The sequence below is a fragment of the Conger conger genome, chromosome 5, assembly GCF_963514075.1.
Source record: "Conger conger chromosome 5, fConCon1.1, whole genome shotgun sequence".
Classification (NCBI taxonomy): domain Eukaryota; kingdom Metazoa; phylum Chordata; class Actinopteri; order Anguilliformes; family Congridae; genus Conger; species Conger conger.
In genome coordinates this window covers 60,925,919-60,944,518 of record NC_083764.1, presented here as the reverse complement: position 1 = coordinate 60,944,518, position 18,600 = coordinate 60,925,919, and the positions used below count along the sequence as shown (strand labels likewise).

Here is an 18,600-nt window from a genome sequence, read left to right as displayed (position 1 = left end):
GAGGGGATGCATTTGATCCTCTAATTATGACAAAATAAACCATCATCATGAAAAGGTCCCATTGTAGAAAATGAAGTTTCCCTTGCTTTGTGAATCATAATGGAGTTGAATCCTCACAATCCGTAGGAGGAAAACAAACATTCGGAGTGGCTAGCTAGCTCCAATAAGCAAAAAAAATTCAAACAAATTAAAAAACAAGGTTCGCTGATACCACGACACAGTCACTTAAAAAAAAAAACCCTTGGTAAAGCTCATGATGGCCTGGAGAATAGACATGTAAAAACTGGATATTCGTCTGGATATCAGGACCTAAAACAGAACACTGGAAAGGTATAATGCAACAAACAGACACCAGGAAACAGGCTTGAGGAGCTCCTACCTGCGGGAGACCGGGGGAGGGGGTGGAGGGGGGTGCTGCTATTTGCTGAGGGGGCTTGTTCATTTCATTTCATCTGACTGGGGCGTGGAGAGCCACAGACCTGCAGAGAAACCTGAGGGAACACATCCCAAATCACATTGTCTTACCATTCAGGGTGTGAAAACAGTATTATTCATTCAGTCATTCATCCATTATCTTAACCCGCTTATCCTGAACAGGGTCGTAGGGGGGCTGGAGCCTATCCCAGTATACATTGGGCGAAAGGCAGGAGTACACCCTGGACAGGTCGCCAGTCCATCGCAGGGCACACACACCATTCACTCACACACTCATACCTACGGGCAATTTAGACTCTCCAGTCAGCCTAACCTGCATGTCTTTGGACTGTGGGAGGAAACCGGAGTACCCGGAGGAAACCCACGCAGCCACGGGGAGAACATGCAAACTCCACACAGAGAGGCCCCGGCTGACCGGGATTCGAACCCAGGACCTCCTTGCTGTGAGGCAGCAGTGCTACCCCACTGCACCATCCGTGCCACCATCCGTGTCCAGTGTTTGCAACACTGGACACTATTCTGGCACTAAGTATGCCACGATGTTGTGCTGGGACACAACCCAAGCAAACATTACACTACATAACATTAATGGAATGTGGCAGACGCTCTTATCCAGAGCGACGTACAGTTGATTAGACTAAGCAGGGGACAATCCTCCCCTGGAGCAATGCAGGGTTAAGGGCCTTGCTCAAGGGCCCAACGGCTGTGCGGATCTTATTGCGGCTACACCGGGGATCCAACCACCGACCTCGCGGGTCCCAGTCACGTACCTTAACCGCTACGCTACAGGCCGGCCCCTGGATATGGACAGTGCGTCATGTTTGATTTCGGACACAGCCGTCGTCTAAAACAGTGGTGCCCAATCACGCGCCATGAAGGGCAACCAATCACTACACCTGCCGATTTCACCGATTAGTTCCCTCTTATTAGGTTGGAATAAAAACCTGGAAACTCTTGGCCCTCCACGGCACATTGATTGGGCACCACGGGTCAAAAAAAACAAAAAAAAACATACAATTAAAACATCTTTTTAATATTACCTATGTGAGAGGATGAGTCTCCCGCGTTCTGAGGAGACGGTCTAGGGAGGGGGGGCCCAGTGTGGGGGGGTCTCTACTGCAGTCACACAGAGAGAAAGAAGAGAAGAGGAGAGGAGAGGAGAAAGGAGAGAGGGAGAGAGATTGGGTGGGCAAAAAATAATAACAGGTGAATTTCGCCACATCACATTACACAGCAGTTTCAAGAAGACTTCAATCTTCAATGCCAAGCCAGTGAAACACCTGCCCAGCACGCACGCACGCACTGCAATGAATAAATAAACAAATAAAATGCTACAACAACCATACAGCGACCCAATGATGAAGTCAACCCAGCCAAAGGGTGGGGAACCAGACAATTACATGATAACGGCAGGAGGAAGAAGCCATCTTGGGGAACAAAAAAAACTAGCCCTCGGGGGCATCTCCTGTTACAGTCCCGGGGTAGGGGGCGGGTGGGGGGGGCACGGTTTGCAATAGGGACAGTACACAATTGAGGTGTCAAAGGGCAAGCTCCGCAGCCTAATCGGCCAACAGATGGCAGGTCTGCAGAGAATGCCCTGAGGTGAGGTGTGGGGGGGGGTCAGGCGGGAGAATGTCAGCTTGACTGTGGGGGCTGTTGATCCAAGGACAGGCGCTGAATCACAAAAATATATTCCACCCCACCCCCAAATAATATTTATTATCAGGCAATTGAAGGCATCATTCAACCTCTGCCGGCCTCCTAAGCGCTCCAAATTCTACGGCTAACAGGCTACCCCAAAAGTGCCAGAGTGGCTCCATAACACCCCGCACCCCGATGCTGGAAGGCTACAGTGGATTAGACCGCTGGATATTTATAGGTGCTACTGAGCCCGGTCAGGAGTAAACAGCTTGCAGACTTATGAGCCCTTGAAACGGTCTCTCTGCGAGGCTCGTCCGATGCTAGCGACAACCGCAAGGTTGGTTAAAGCGAGACGAGGCGTTGCTTTGGGCATTGCCCGCTTGCGTCTGCCAGCAGTGGGCACACGCAGGACACGTGGTTCCTGCGTAACCGGCTACACAGGACAACCGGCTTCTTTGTAAAGACTGTCGTAACATTAACCAGCAACTTACACACATGCGTAAAAACACATTTCACACAATGTTTAATGTTAACGATTTCATGTGAAATTAAATCAAAGCCCACCAACATTTCTCATCTCTGAAATCTATTAACTCATTTTGAATGTGGAATATTCAGCTCTGAAAATGAGATGGGATAGTCTCGTTGCAAACACGTAACAGTTAACGGTTTGTTTTATCTAGATATAAATCGAATTATCCCAATTACTTTCCTAATTCTTAAATACAGGCCACCAAGGTTTCATGCATACATTCCCACGATGACAGCAATATTTAGACAGTGACAGCAATTCAGTGAAACCGAAAACATTAGCTGGGAATGTCGAATGCGACTGCTAAATAGGCATACTCGCATAACGCAAAATATAACGCACCTTGAGCGAAACTAGCTACACATCATGATTAAAAAAAGACATACGGCCAGACGCCAATGGATGTTGATGCAATATCAGTCAATACAATTAGCTAGCTAAAGCGTCAGCATCCGTTTTCAGACGAATGTGATAATTTTATTTACTTCGTCTAACGTATTTCTATAAGATTACAGTCAATCGTCGTCAGTGGCAGTGACTTGCTGGAATTCGTGTTTTCTAAATGTAGCTAGCTAGCGAACAGTCACTGTAAACATGCAAGTTAAAAGTTCAGGGCACAAATGTTACCACAATGGGCCTAGGTAGTCAGTCCGTTTTGCTTAAATCCGAGGCTGTGATAGTAACGTAACGTTAGTGTCTTTTAAATCTGTAAGTAGCTAGGTAGCTATTTAGAAACTCTAGCTAGCTAGCTATAACGTTACAACAGAACTAACTTACTTTTGAATACTTGCTCGATTTTAACTTTCTAGTCAGACTACTTCCAAATTGTAGGAAGGACAAATCAAGTCCTAAATAAACTATCCTGGTGTATAGGTCAAGTCACTAAATATTGAAAGTCAAGGGCCTTGTAGCTACTAGCTAGTTAATTAGGAAAAGTTAGCCAACTTCGCTAGGCTACCTGAACTGGCAGGCTTTCTCGGCACGACAGACAGTTGACCAGTGAGCCGGTAATTTCTAGCTGTAGTTACCTTTAACACAATTATAATTGTAGTTAGCAAATATGAACATTCATCAAAGTAACCAAACAAAAAAAAACGATGGCTAACGCTACAGTTAGCATTGATTCATTCACCTCAGTAACGAGTTAGCTAGCTTGTTAAAAAAAAAATGCCTGGGTGATTAGCTAACGTTAGCTTGCCAACGTTCTCTGCGGTCAAACGGGCAACCACACAGTTTAAATAAATGGGTATCAATAGTTGTTCAATTTGATTACTTAAAAACGATCCGACTAACCGTAACTGAAATAGGTAGCTAGTGCTAATATTGAACTAGGTAATTAGCTAGCAATAAAGTTAACTTGATGTTGCTTACCAGAATTAAATTGAAGCTATGAAGAAGGTAGAGAATAGGGCTTACGTTTTTTTGTATATAGTTAGCGAGCTAGCTAGCCATCTCCTTTTCGCCAGTTTCTTTAGTTCACTTCACTTTGGAAAAAAAAGCATGTCCTCAGATTTCCGAAGGGAAAGGGGGACGTCCTGACCCCCATATAAATTGACTGGTCGGGGTGAAAACTGTCAGGTTTAGCTGAATCCTTAAATCCCTTGCAATGTGCAAAATAAAAAAAACTTGACCGATACGGCTTTGGGAAAGGATTGTTGACAGAGCACGTGTCCCCGGATTGAACCTCAGGACCTGGACTGCATGTTTAAAGCGTGGATGGATCCGGATTGACAGCGAACACTCGGCACCCTTTACAATTCAGAAGGGTCTACTTGGGAGCCATGGCACTTGCTGCCTTTCCATCGTTAGACCGCAAAGAACGGACAAGCTCTTTACTGGAGCCGCATGGCCACTTCCGGGTTAATTACGTCATTATCTCCATCTTTTGCTTTTTTTTCCTTTGCCAGACGCGTTGTCGCCGCCCTGCTGCCACCCAGAGATAATATGTGGTATTATGTTATGTCAAATACCGTGGATGAAATTAGAAAGATCACGCGTGTTTAAGCTACGTTGTTGAAAACCGTAAAAGTTCTGAAATGTTCGACCGTAATTTTGTGGTTAAACCTATTTTAACGCAATGCAGATTTGCTGTCAGTGCGATTACGTTTCAATGGTGTAGATGGTTCAAATTAAAATTGGGGGCACACATATGGGTCTAAAAGCACCAGCTTCTACTGCAGGCTGCAAGTGTATCCTAAACATTTTACTGTTCTCACATACAAGAGGGTGACATAGCTCAGGCAGTAAGAGCAGTTGTCTGGCAGTTGGAGAGTTGCCGGTTCGATCCCCTGCCGGGCTGTGCCGAAGTGTCACCTGACCCCCAAATGCTCCTGACGAGCTGGTCAGCGCCTTGCATGGCAGCCAATTGCCGTTGGTGTGTGTATGAATGGGTGAATGAGAAGCATCAATTGTACAGCGCTTTGGATAGAGGCGCTATATAAATGCCCACAATTTACCACCATTTAAGAGGGAACCAGCATAGTTTATAGAGCTGTAAGGAAACGAAAACCCTTTCCGACACCAGTGGTTCCCAAACTCAATCCTGGGCCGAGACCAGGGGTGGGAAATTCTGGTCCTGGAGGACTGGTGTGTATGCAGGTTTTTGTTTCCACCTGATACCCTGGTTAGCTAGCCATGGGCAGCCTGTCGCATAGTGGTTAAGGCACATGACTGTAGCCACAAAAAGATCCTGCATTGCTCCAGGGGAGGATTGTCTCCTGCTTAGTCTAATCAACCGTATGTCGCTCTGGATAAGAGCATCTGTCAAATGCCATTAATGTAATGTAATTTAATGTCAGCGGAGCTAATTGGCTGAAAACACTAACAGCCAATGCCCAGGCTCACAGCCAACGTTCATTCCTCATTGGCCTCCACTGGCTGCCAATTGCTACACGCATCCGCGTCAAGGCACTAGTGTTGGCATTCCAGGTTGCTAACTTCCAATCAATCCAATCTTTAATTGCTCCGACACCCCAGAAAGACCACTCCAGTCTGCCAGCTCTGGTTGCCTTGTGGTTCCCTCATTAGGAGCACCAGGTGGTCGAGCTCCACGTTCACGCCTGTTTATCGTTCTGGTTCCTCAGTGGTGGAATGACTTACCTACCACTGTCAGGACAGCAGAATCCCTCCCCATATTTCGATGCAGACTAAAAACAGACCTTACTATAAAAACTATACCTTAGTCCTCAATCCTGATTCCCCCCACTTCCGATATCCCTCTTCCCGAACCCTGAATACAAAAATACAAAAATTGCACTTACGATGACTATTGTGTTTTTGTTTAGAACAGCCCCTTCATGTCTGTTTTGCTATTCATGGATTTGATGCTTTTAACTTGTGGAAGAACCGATGAACTTCGTAAATCGCTTTGGATTAGAAGCGTCTGCCAAATAACAAAAATTTAACTGGGTCTCTGAAAGATTGGATCAGTAAAACATTTTAAACAGGTACACAAGAAGTCTTAGGGTGTCATTTGTGCACTTAGCAGGAAATGTCAGTGGGTGTAAATGTTAGGGCTAATGAAGTTTTTCGTTTTTCGTATATGCAAGCAGTTAATTTGGCTTAATTAGATGCTTCATATTTCGAGGGATTGTGTAAGCCACATTATGTCAGAAATGCATGCCAAGATGTATAACATTCCCAAGTTCATATTGTGCTATATTGCAAACAGTACATAAACATGAATAAAAATAAATTAACAAATGAATGAGGTTAATCAATATGCCCCTATTTAGGTTATTGTTTTATTTAATTAATAATTAACACCATTCAGGTTTGGCTCTTCATCATTTTCTTCCTTATGGTTAGTTTTAGTAGCCAGGGGTCCTCACTTTCACCAATTAGGAGCATATTGATTCAACTCTTTAATTTGACCATTTAATAATGTACTTGTTTTATGCAGTTGTTTGCAATATGGCAATATAAGCAGAATATGAACTTGGGAATTTTTTTTTCTTCATGGCATGCATAGCTATATCTGACATAATGTGACCTACATAACCCCTCTAAATATGAATCACCTAATTAAGCCAAATTAACTGATTGTTCAAATTCTGCAAAAAAGTTTAGTTGGAACGAAAACCAAATACACAGGGGAGCCCAAGACCGAGTTTCGCAACCACTGCCCTATACTACCAGAAACAGTCACCAAAGGGCGCCAGAGTCCACCTTGGAAACACAAGCAGACGTTAAAGGAACAATAGGTAAGATTTTTGTGTTAAACACAAAAATGTAACACAAAAGCTAAGGTTTTTGTTTTAGCTAAACCATTATTTCTCTCAAACTGTAAGTTACAGTTGCATCGTTCGTGGTAGACTATCATATCTTATTTATATAGCCAGCTAGTTACGTAGCCAAATAACTTGCTTGCTCACAATATAGTTTGCTTTGTTGCACGTCGCTCTGCCGAATGACATTAATGTAATGTAATAACATAGTTGGTTAGCTAAAGTGAAAACTTCAAAAAGACAATAAATAAAAATAGTGTTGTGTAGCACTCCAATGTCAAGATTTCATAAAGTCACCTGTTCGGCGAACACTACAGGCACTCTTGCGTTTGTCACGGTCGGCTTTCCGAAACATTGCACGAGAACACTGAACTGTATAATAACGCTATATATTACGCGACTGTGGGAAGCATAAACAGTGTTGTGGTTTGAGGTTTTTTGTTGTTGTAATTCCTACATTACCTATTGTACCTTTAATGCAGGCTCTCCAGTTTGTGATGTGCAATATCAATGGCAGCAAACGATGACGGGAAAAGTACAATAAGAACGTTGTATTTTGAAAGGAAAATGCGTCAAATAAACTTGAATTACCGCCACCCGGTATCCCCGTAATCCCCATTGCTAGCTATGGAAGACTAGGAAATTCCGCAGGAGCACTACATCACCAGACCCAGTTCTATGAGGAGCATCAAGGTATATAAGAGTGGGGCTTCTACGTTTCTGCGTGTTAAATAAATACAATCATGGATATTCGGAGAGAAGCATTCGGCGACACTTAGCTGTAAAATAATCCTATAAGTGGAACTTTTTTGCCGCTACGCGTTGGTGGCAGCATTTTAATATGTTCTCGTAATGCTGCGGTTTAAACAATTACTAATTGTAATCGTGGTTGTGGTGGCCAATAGGATCTGAGAGGGAGAACACCCCTCACCAACCCAAGAGCGCCAATGAACACATGCAGGCCTCATTCCTGAAACACGCACACATGTAGACACCACACGCGCTCTGTTTCTGGTGGAAAGGTGGAAAAGCAGTTTATTTAAGAGTTTTTTGTGTGTTTCTTTTGTACATTTTTTTTTTTGTTACAAACTGGTTATCTGAAGAAAGCAAAGAATCACCAATCGTCCGCCAGCGTGCAGGTGATTGACCGAGTGCTGGTGTAACAAAGAGAGTGGGGTCTTTGCAGGGTGAGAGTGACGCTCCTCTACACCTTCCGCTGGCAGGAGTGGAAACTGCAGGCCTGCTCCAATTCTGAGGGGTTGAGAGAGAGGGGGAAACACGGCGTCAGTCAACAAACAGGGCCACCGGGTTAGTTGTCAGTTATCAGTTTACTGGGTGGTCCAGTGTGGTGTCAGTTATCAAACGAGCAGGGCTATCAAGTTAGGTGTCCGTTATCAGTCGACGGGACAGTCTGGTGTGGTGTCAGTTATCAGTCGACGGGACAGTCTGGTGTGGTGTCAGTTATCAGACGGGGTGTAAGTGGGCAGTCGGTTGTTGTGTCAGTTATCGCCTTGCTCGACGCAGAGAAACGGGACAAAACCCACCTGACACACTGCTGGCGCACTCCTTGAGTGCGGTCACAGCATCAAAATACTTCGCGCCCAGGAAGTCCTTGAAGCTCTGGCCTGCCGGAACCCTCTGGAGACACTTGGTGGAGTCCTTAAAGATGAGGTTTTTCCCGCCTGACTGGAACATCCTGAACAGGTCGCTGGAGCCACTGATTCCGTACAAGATCTGTGAGAGAAGGAGGGCAGGACAGGTCAGGACGGGCACTGGCAGCTGAGCTGTGTGTGTGTGTGTGTGTGTGTGTGTGTGTGTGTGTGTGCGTGAGTGTGTGTGTGTGTGTGTGTGAGTGTGTGTGTGAGTGTGCGTGTGTGCGTGTGACATCCATGTTACGTCACAAAACTTTAATACCTGGACAAACGTCTTAGCTACCCGGATAGGCTGCTGTTAAATACGTAGGTCCAGTAGTGCTTGTTTATTACATTGGCCTTTCCCCAATGATATCACATAGGAAAGATACAGATTCTAAACAGAATATGGTATATATGCAAGCTTCTTGAGCCCTACTTGTCCCTTAATTGTGGGACAGTGATATGCCCATGATACTTAAGTTTATGGATAAATGGTGTGATTGCTTCAGGCAAAATGTAAAATATTTAGTTTCAAGTTTAACGTTTTTGAGCTCTCGAGTTGAGCAGTATCTGTTTGTCGCCACAAACGTTCGCCGACTTGAACAGACGTCTGGTCTGAGTTTTAGGAGTGTGTTTTTTGGGTCCCCCACCTGCTGTTCCTCCAGGACGCTCTGCACCTGGCCCACAATTTCGGGCCGGGTCACCACGGCGTGGGCCGGCACCTTGGCCAGGTTACAGGTCAGGTAGTCTTTAACTGGGGCTCTGGTTCTGGGGCCAGTGGGGCACAGTAGCTCATAGTCATCAGAATGCAGGCTCAACGCCCAGGAGGGACCTTTTCCTGGAGAGGAAGAGATTAGGATGAGGCACACACACACACACTATGCACGGAAACACACACACACCACGCACGGAAACATACACACATACATACATACCACATGTACATACACACTCATACACACGCGCACACACACTATACATGGAAACATACACACATACATATTCACACACACCACGCACGGAAACATACACACATACATACATACCAAACGCACACACACACACCATGCACGGAAACATACACACATACATATACATATACACACACACATCACGCAAGGAAACATACACACATACGTACATACCACACGCAAACACGCACTCGTACACACATACATACACACGCGCACACACACCATGCACGGAAACATACACACACACACACACACACACACACACACACATACATACATACACACACGCACACACTGTAGTACACATATGCAAGCAGACATATGCACACACACAAAGACATGCAGGCATACACAATTATAATACTGTGATGGTGACCAATTTAGAACAATGCTTTGGGGATTGGTTACGTTATTCAAGACTCCAGCTGATTTTATGTTTAAAAAACATGTACGCTTTCTATGTCTTTTAAATGTCTGAATGGAAATATGAGTATGATGTCCGTACAGTTTCTACATACGTTTAGATAAATGATGCTACAGTGTGCTGAAGATATGCAGCATACTGACTCACCTTCAGTGTTCTCTCCCACAATGGTGTGCTTCACAAACGCCACATCTCCGCCACCCTCCACCAGGCACCTGTGGAGAGAGTGAGGGAGGTTTTACACACACACACACACATACAGTGAAGGACATCACACACACACATACAGTGAAGGACATCACACGCACACACACAGTGAAGGACATCACACACACATTGTAACATTACAGAGAGAGAAAGAGAGAGCGATAGGGAGAGAGGTGAGCAGGGAGCCGGAGAGTACCGGAAGGCTCCGGCGTAGCCAGAGTACAGCTCCTCGGCGCTGCTCGTTCTGCACTTGACGTCTCCCACCGCTTTCCTGCTGCCTACGCACAGCTTGCAGAGACTGGAGTCCACGTCAGCTCCAGGGGCGCAGCTCTCGCTGAAGAACTTGGCTGTGTGAGAATGTTTTGTTGTTGTTTAGCTGCCGGTCTCATCCCCCCCCCCCTCCCCCCCATGACTCACTGAATCCCCCCCCACATGACTCACTGAATCCCCCCCACATGACTCACTGAATCCCCCCACCATGACTCACTGAATCCCCCCACCATGACTCACTGAATCCCCCCACCATGACTCACTGAATCCCCCCCACATGACTCACTGAATCCCCCCACCATGACTCACTGAATCCCACCACCATGACTCACTGAATCCCCCCACCATGACTCACTGAAGTTGCACTCCTTGGTGTCCTTATGGATGAGCCCCATGGGCACGTTCCAGCCGGCCGTTCGGCCGACGCCGGTGTGGCACGACTTCTTCCCCTTCAGCTCCGCCCAGGAGAACCCGGAGCCCTTCTTCACCACGGCAACAGCGTAGTAGGAGGAGGCCTCTGCAGGGGGAGGGGCACGATTTATTAGCGATAGTGACGATTATAATGTTAATAATAATACGTTTTATTTATTGAGCGCATTAGGGGGCGGCTTGTAGCGTAGTGGTTAAGGTACATGACTGGGAGCCACAACGTCAGTGGTTTGAATCCCGGTCGAGCCACAATAAATGATCCGCACAGCCGTTGGGCCCTTGAGCAAGGCCCTTAACCCCACATTGCTCCCCGGGCGCTGCACTGTGGCTGCCCACTGCTCCTAGGTAACTAGGATGGGTCAAATGCAGAGGACAAATTACCCCACGGGGTTCAATAAAAGTGTATCTTATCTTATCTATCTTATCTTATTTTGAGCACACTGTGCCTTTCAATGTGCTGGACAGAAAGAGGTGATGTCAAAAAAGAAAAAAAAAAAGCACATTCGAAGAGGCTTTAAGTTTCTTAAATATCCACAGATTCAGAAGCCCTCAGATCGAGAGGAAGCTTGTTCCATAGTTGACGGGCATAAGCTTTGAACGTAGCCTCTTCATAAATTTTGAGGTAAGATGTTAGAGGCTTGTGTTCGGATTATAGAAGTGCACAGAAACGTAGATGCAAGAAAGCTCACAAAAATGCACACTAACCTCCAGGGTTCGTACACTTGTCTGTGGAGAGAAAGAGAGAGAGAAAGAACATCACTTAGCTTCCCCCACCCTCCAAGAAATATTTTAAATGACAGGATGTACGATACAATGCCATCACCAATAATATACAACATTACATGACGATGTGGTTCCAAATGGTGGAATTGGCAGATGTAGAGATGACTGGGATGGATAAACCAGAGTAAGAGGAGGGGTGGGTGGGCAGACTGTGGTTCACACTGTAGTTCTGACTGCAGTTCTGGTTGTAGTTGTTACGGTGATCCTGACTGCAGTTCTAAATGTAGTCCTGACTGTAGTTCTGGTTGTAGTTTTTACGGTGATGCTGACTGCAGTTCTAAATGTAGTCCTGACTGTAGTTCTGGTTGTAGTTTTTACGGTGATGCTGACTGCAGTTCTAAATGTAGTCCTGACTGTAGTTCTGGTTGTAGTTTTGACTGTGGTTCTGACTGCGGTTCTGACTGCGGTTCTGAAGGTAGTTCTGAGAGTGATCAGTACCTGCGTCGTACTGCTCCACCATGGCCGGAACCAGGCCACACTTTCCAGCAGAGTACACCTGCCCTCCGTCCAACGCCATGGCATCTGCCTCTTTACGCTGAGAGAGAGAAAGAGAGAGAGAGACACAAAAGGACAGAGAGACACAGAATGAAGTAGACAGAGAGACAGAAAGAAAAGAAGGAAGGAAGACAGTAAGGGAGAGGACAACAGTGAGAGAGAGAGAGAGAGAGAGAAAGAGAGACACAAAAGGGCAGAGAGAGACAGAATGAAGTAGAGAGAGAGACAGAAAGAAAAGAAGGAAGACAGTGGGAGAGGACAACAGTGAGAGAAGAGAAGCAGTGAGAGAGAGAGAGGCTGAGTTAGAATGGGAAAGGGAAGGTAGTGTTTGATCGCAGCAGTAAGCCCCAGGGCCCTGCTCCGTGTTACGCACCATGATCTTCTTGATGCACTCGTCCACCGTGTGCGTGTTGATCTCCCTCTCGCACTCGATCTTGGCGTTTCCCGCGTCGTCCACGGAGTTGATGCTCCAGTCGTCGCACTTCTTGAGCTCGTCCGCCCCGACGGCGCACCACCTCAGCCCCTTCCCCTCCCGCTTGGTCTCCGTGCCCTCTGTGGAGAGCAGGCAAATGAGCTGTGTGTGTGTGTGTGTGTGCGTATGTGAGAGTGTGTGCGTGAGCGTGTGTGCATGTGTGTGTGAGCGTGTGAGCGTGTGTGTGTGTGTGTGTGTGTGCGTGAGCGTGTGCGTGTGCGTGAGCGTGTGTGCATGTGTGTGTGTGTGCGTGTGTGCATGTGCGTGTGTGTGTGTGCGTGTGTGCGTGAGCGTGTGTGCATGTGCGTGTGTGTGTGTGCGTGTGTGCGTGAGCGTGTGTGCATGTGTGTGTGTGTGTGTGTGCGCGTGAGTGTGGTCTCGTTTTTGGTCTTGTCCCCCCCCACTGTGCACCACCTCATACCCCTCCCACAAAACACATATTTGTGTGGGAATGTGTGTGTGTGTGTGTGTGTGTGTGTGTGAATGCGTGTGTGTGTGTGTGTGTGTGTGTGAATGCGTGTGGGTGCCTGTGTGTGTGTGTGTCTTACCTTTCTGCAGGGAGCGGATGATGCTCATGTACTCTGCACCCAGGTACAGGAAGCTGTCAGCAGAATTGGGGACCTGCACTAGTTTGACGGTGGAGTCTTTGAAGAGCAGGTTCTTGGAGCTGTAACCCTCGGAGGAGAAAAGGCTGTGTTTCTGCCAAACAAACACAAGCGGGTCAGAACCAGAATCTCAGCACAGGTGAGTAGGGCAGACATATTGGGGAGACACCCAGGTGTGAACAGTGAACAGAACAGGTATTACAGGTGAGCAGGATGACAAATGAACAGTGCAGGTATTACAGGTGTGCAGGTGGGCAGTGTACCATGGCCGTCTCGAGCATTAGCCAGATGCGTTTCGCCAGGTCTGGTTCCTTGCGGCTGACCACAGCATGGGCAGGTACTTTGGACAGGTGGCATTTGGCGAATTCATCAACGCTCTTCCTGGTTCCGTCCGGACACAGCAGCTCGTATTTCGACTTCTCTGCAGCTACAGACAGGAAACAGGAAACAGGAAACAGGAAACAGGAAACAGGGAGCAGGAAACAGGAGGCAGAGTCAGTTATGATTATGCTGGCCGTGCTGGCTCTCTGCGTCCAAAATCGCACACTGCACACCACATGCGTGTACTGTCATTCGGTGTACATAAGGCAGGTTTAGTGATACGATCCAAAAAGATGGATTTTCGGACATACAATGTTGCTATGGAATGCCACTGCTTGACGGCAGCTAGTTGACGTGACATTGTGTAAGGGGAAAAAAATATTTCCACTGTAAATACATCCATTGATTTTAATTACATTCCGCTAAGAGTAGTTAAAACACCACGGAGTTTCGGCCACTTCTTACAACTTGCGCGGTAATAGTTTCCCCCTTGTCGATATACTATTACAGATTTCATATTACACAGCAAGCAAGCGCCAACTGGGCGACCATGGGTGCTATGACTGCTGGCCCATCAGAATTAAAACGGGCAATTTAGCTTTCGGCAGGCTTGTTCATCACATATTTACTCTTTTTGGTTCTTTTAACAGCTGATCCTTCATCTGGAGCCCTGAACCTCGACTCTAAGCCAGCGGACTAATTTTCAAAAAGCCTGCTGTGCATCGTCAGGCCAATAAAGGCCCGATTTGAATTTGGATTTGGATTTGGATTTGATTACCTGGGACCGTCGTGTGCTTGACGAAGGCCACGTAATCGTCACCACCGTCCTGCAGGCACCTGTCGAGAGAGAAGAGGATGAGGCATTTCTCACTGGTTATTACGTTTTAAACCGTTTCCCCACTTTCTCATGAAATTTCAGCTACTTTTCAACGAAAGAAATCTCAAATCAGTTTTGTGATGGTCGGAAATGGAATTTTCTGCGTCGCCCGACGGATATTTGTCATCAAAAAAACTGTGATTATTTAAAGAGAATCATTTTTATTGCACACGCTGCGCAATAGGGGTAGACTGATGATCTTCACTCCTGGTGCTGGCAGGCTGCAGGGTGAGCTGGTTTTTCTGCTTTTTCGCCTTAACGTCAGCAACCCGATCCAGACCCCGGAAACCAGGGGAGTCTCTAATCCAACTGCTTTAACTGATCGATTAAAGTGCCGAGTAAGACCCAAAAAAGCCACGGACCCTGTGGCCTCCGAGGACCGGGAGCCACGATCAGAGAGGGATCAGAGGTGACAGCAGGGGGTCGCCCTGTAGGGGGGCGCTGTGTAACTCACTGGAAGGCACCGGCGTAGTCGTAGTAGGTCTCCTTGTGCGTCCGGGAGCAGTCCACCTTGCACAGCTCACACAGGCTCTTGTACTTGGGGTACTGGTTGGCTCCAGGGGCACAGCTCGCAGAGAAGAACTCTGACACGGCTACAGGGAGGATAGAGGATGCATGTCAGCGCACTGAAATGAAACGTGTTTAACGACGCACTGAAACGTGTTTAACGACGCACTGAAACGTGTTTAACGACGCACTGAAACGTGTTTAACGACGCACTGAAACGCGTTTTATAACGCACTGAAACGCGTTTTATAACGCACTGAAACACATTTTATAACACACTGAAACACATTTTATAACACACTGTAACATGCCTAGACAATTGGGGGCGACATGGCTCAGGCAGTAAGAGCAGTCGTTTGGCAGTCGGAGGGTTGCCGGTTCGATCCACCGCCAGGGCTGTGTCGAAGTGTCCCTGAGCAAGACGCCTAACCCCCAAATGCTCCTGACGAGCTGGTTGGCACCTTGCATGGCAGCCAATCGCCGGCGGTGTGTGAGTGTGTGTATGAATGGGTGAATGAGAAGCATCAATTGTACAGCGCTTTGGATGAAGGCGCTATATAAATGCCAACCATTTACCATTTAGACCAAAAAAATTTTACAAAATTTTTTTTTCTAATTGCCCACGGTGCATTGCGGTCACTCACCTCTCAGCAGCTCCTCGTCGTCGATGCCGCCCCAGGAGATAAGCTTCCGAGTGAGCAGAGTGCCGATGGGGATGTTCCAGCCGGCTGACTTCCCCAGGCCCGTGTGGCAAGACTTCTTCCCCTTCAGGTCACCGAACCCAAATTTGGTGCCTGCCTTCGCCACGGCAACAGCGTAGTAGCAGGTATCAGAGTCTGGAGGGAAGAGGGGTGACGTAGTCAGTTTTCTAATCCTGCCCCCTCTCCCTTTCCCTTCATACCACCGTCTTTTTCTGTGTCTTTCTTGCTCTCTACTTTTTGTATTTTCTTTTCTATTACACAGTAAAATGTTCAGTGTTCAATCAACTCCCTGTTATGGGCTCCCCATAATGTTTGGGACAAATCCTTTATCTATTTGCCCCTGTACTCCACAATTTGAGATTTGTCACCATGTAGAAATTACCCCCCATTTCAGGGCAGCATAATGTTTGGGACACAGCATGCCATGACTTCCTGTCTGTGACTGATCAGTCTGGATATCTTATTGTCAGGTTGTCCTACAAGCGATACGAAACCTCTTTGCGTTTGAACGGCTCTCTATGGGAATAGGGGGGGGTGGGACAAGATTCAGCTGTAAATTATGCGGAGAGAGAACTGAAGACATACGTTGGCTAAATGGCTTTAAGTCGTGAAGAGACATGACACCAGAGAAATGTGCTACTATTCATTTCAAAGGAACAATCTCCATTAAACCTGCCCCCTCCTATATGGTTGAAAAACCTGTACCACCCCCCACCAACACCTACCTTTGCCGTAGTCCTCGGCAATGATGGGGTGCAGGTTGTAGTTCTTGAGTCCAGCCTTGTAGATATCGCCTCCATCGAGGGTAACAGCATCTGCCTCCCCTGCCTGAGAGAGAGAGAGAAAGAGAGAGAGAGGTGGAGGTGGAGGTGGAGAATAGGGGGACAGACAGAGAGATGGTAGAGAAAAAGCGATAAGGGAGAAACAAGGCAGTTGCCTGTTGCAGATTGAATTGACATTGACATTTCATATCTACAAAAATGAAAAATCATAACTTAAAAAAAAAAAATACATTACTCTTTCATCGGCGTTTACATTAATTAATTGATTAAGTAATTCGTTCGGTCATTTAGGCGATAGAGACTGACAGCAATGACCACTCACCGTAATGGCCTTTATGCAACCATCTGACCCGTCCTTCAATACGCATCCCAGTTTGTCCTTCAGGTCTGGTTCGCTCGCTAGTTTGAGACATTTCTCGTTCTCTGGTTTAGACTGTGCGCACCATTTCACTTTGACGGGTTCCGTAGGAACTGCAAACGCCGAGGCTGCGGGTGACAGCGGGTACCTGACATGGTTATTCTACTGGTCGTCATTCGCATACATTCCCCCCATTACCCCCGTGCATGACGCTATTAATTGCAGCACTAGCACGTACAGAGACAGTAGTCAAACAAATACATCATCGTTTACTGACTATTGTCCCTCATCATTTCAACGAGAAATTCGAAAAATGTGAATTACTGCAGTAGGCTACATTATAAGCTGCGATGGTTTATAAGGGAATCGCGGGTTCAATACTTTACCGAGGCATCCAATGATGAGTAAAGAGAGGAGAGCCTTCATATCTGCTTCTGCCGTTGTTGCCGAGTGGGGAAAGAGTAGACCAAAGCCAGGCCAGCGGGGGCTTTTTATTCCCGCCGGGTGGGCTGGGCTTGCGCAAAAAAAAAGAAACGCTGTTTGTTCAAGCTTTCCCAATACCTGGCGCACGTAACTGGACACTTAATACTGCGGTAAACAAGACAACGGGTGTGCGGGGGCTCGCGAGCTGCTCGCGGAACAGAGCGAATTGTTTCGGGTCTGTTTGGTGAATTGAACATTGCTTCACGTCGGAATTTCCGCGCAAATAGCCGCGTCTGTTAATGGCGTGCTGAAGTACGGAATAGGCTATGAGCGGCAATGTAGTGTCATTGAGCATCCCCTGTATATGTAGGCGATACTTAATCAACATACCTTGTTACAAAAATACAAAACTGTACAACAGTGTATCTTATTCACTTATTCACACACTGTACATACATACACCAGTTTTAAAAACGACTTTGGCTCCGGGGAAGATACAGTTGAGGAACGCTGTTCAATATAGTCATTCAGGTATGGTACCTGTAAGAATGACCTTTGACCTTTGAGTGACCCAAGGTCAGCTTTGAAGTGTGAGCAGGAGAATTGCTGCCCTGGTTCAGTCTATCTCTTGCTCCTGCCCAAATCCAGTTAAAAATTTGTTCTTGTACTGTATGTAAAAAGGGCTCTGTGTAACAAAGGGCTCTGTGGCAGATAAGAATTTTTTTTTGTGTGTGTGTGCAGATTTCTCTTTAGCCATTCTTCCTTTTTTAGTATATATATTTTTGTTATCAAACAAAGCAAACAGAGGGTGTTGAGAAATTTGGGAATGTCTAATCTGTACGAGAAGTCACATATTGATACCACTAAGCCAATGGCCGCATGATGATGTTTTGCCAGGCCATGGTAGTTGGAAAATGACCAGTGACTACGGTGTATGAGCGTGGGTGGGTTCGGGGCAGAATTGTCCACCATTTCGATTTGATCTTTCTGTGCAGGTCTCGGAAACAGCTGACCCTGGTCTGGATACTGGATGACTTTGCTGTGAAAACCAAACCGATGACCGCTAACATCTGATAATCAAATGTGGTTTGAAAACACTCCCTGCATACCCCTAAAAAAAGCAAAAAAGAACAACAACATATTTTTATCTGCTCCCCACCCTAATTTCCCTGCTAACTCTCTTCCGGTAAAATTAATGTTTTCAACAAATTTGGTCCTGGAAGGTCGCCTATGCTGGCCATGCACTGGGTTTTTGGGCAGCTCCTTTGGTTTCCTTTACATTACATTTAGCAAGTGCTATTATCCAGAGCAACCACGCAGATTTAGCATTTTTACATAATATCCATTAATACAGCTGTGTATATACTGTATCAATGGATACTATGTAAAAATACACAGTATCCATACATTTTTCAGGGAGCTCTGTACACAAACAAAACTTCCATTAAAAACATTGTGACCATAAATACAAACTTGACAAAAACACATTAGTCATAGAAATAAT

General features: G+C 46.4%; 2 protein-coding genes across 2 annotated transcripts in view; both read right to left on the bottom strand.

Annotated features, from left to right (window-relative positions):
• The window catches only part of eif4g1a (eukaryotic translation initiation factor 4 gamma, 1a), a 30,238-nt gene extending 25,756 nt beyond the window's left edge, over positions 1 to 4,482 (bottom strand). Inside the window, exons 1-3 of the mRNA XM_061241060.1 lie at positions 4,025 to 4,482; positions 1,476 to 1,551; positions 380 to 491 (exon numbers count right to left, since the gene is read on the bottom strand). Of these exons, the coding sequence (XP_061097044.1) occupies positions 380 to 442 (63 nt within the window). The 5' untranslated portion in view covers positions 443 to 491; positions 1,476 to 1,551; positions 4,025 to 4,482. The remainder of the gene's footprint in view (positions 1 to 379; positions 492 to 1,475; positions 1,552 to 4,024) is intronic.
• A 3,360-nt stretch (positions 4,483 to 7,842) lies between these two features.
• Positions 7,843 to 17,201, bottom strand: tfa (transferrin-a). The gene is made up of 17 exons (XM_061241306.1): positions 17,060 to 17,201; positions 16,638 to 16,801; positions 16,259 to 16,361; positions 15,477 to 15,668; positions 14,780 to 14,918; positions 14,227 to 14,285; positions 13,391 to 13,554; positions 13,071 to 13,221; positions 12,424 to 12,602; positions 11,994 to 12,090; positions 11,478 to 11,498; positions 10,699 to 10,860; positions 10,270 to 10,420; positions 10,014 to 10,081; positions 9,119 to 9,306; positions 8,379 to 8,568; positions 7,843 to 8,085 (listed from the first exon to the last, which is right to left on the bottom strand). Exons 1-17 carry the CDS (start codon positions 17,097 to 17,099, stop codon positions 8,039 to 8,041), a joined length of 2,115 nt encoding a protein of 704 aa, XP_061097290.1. The 5' UTR covers positions 17,100 to 17,201; the 3' UTR covers positions 7,843 to 8,038.
• Positions 17,202 to 18,600: the final 1,399 nt, after the last annotated feature.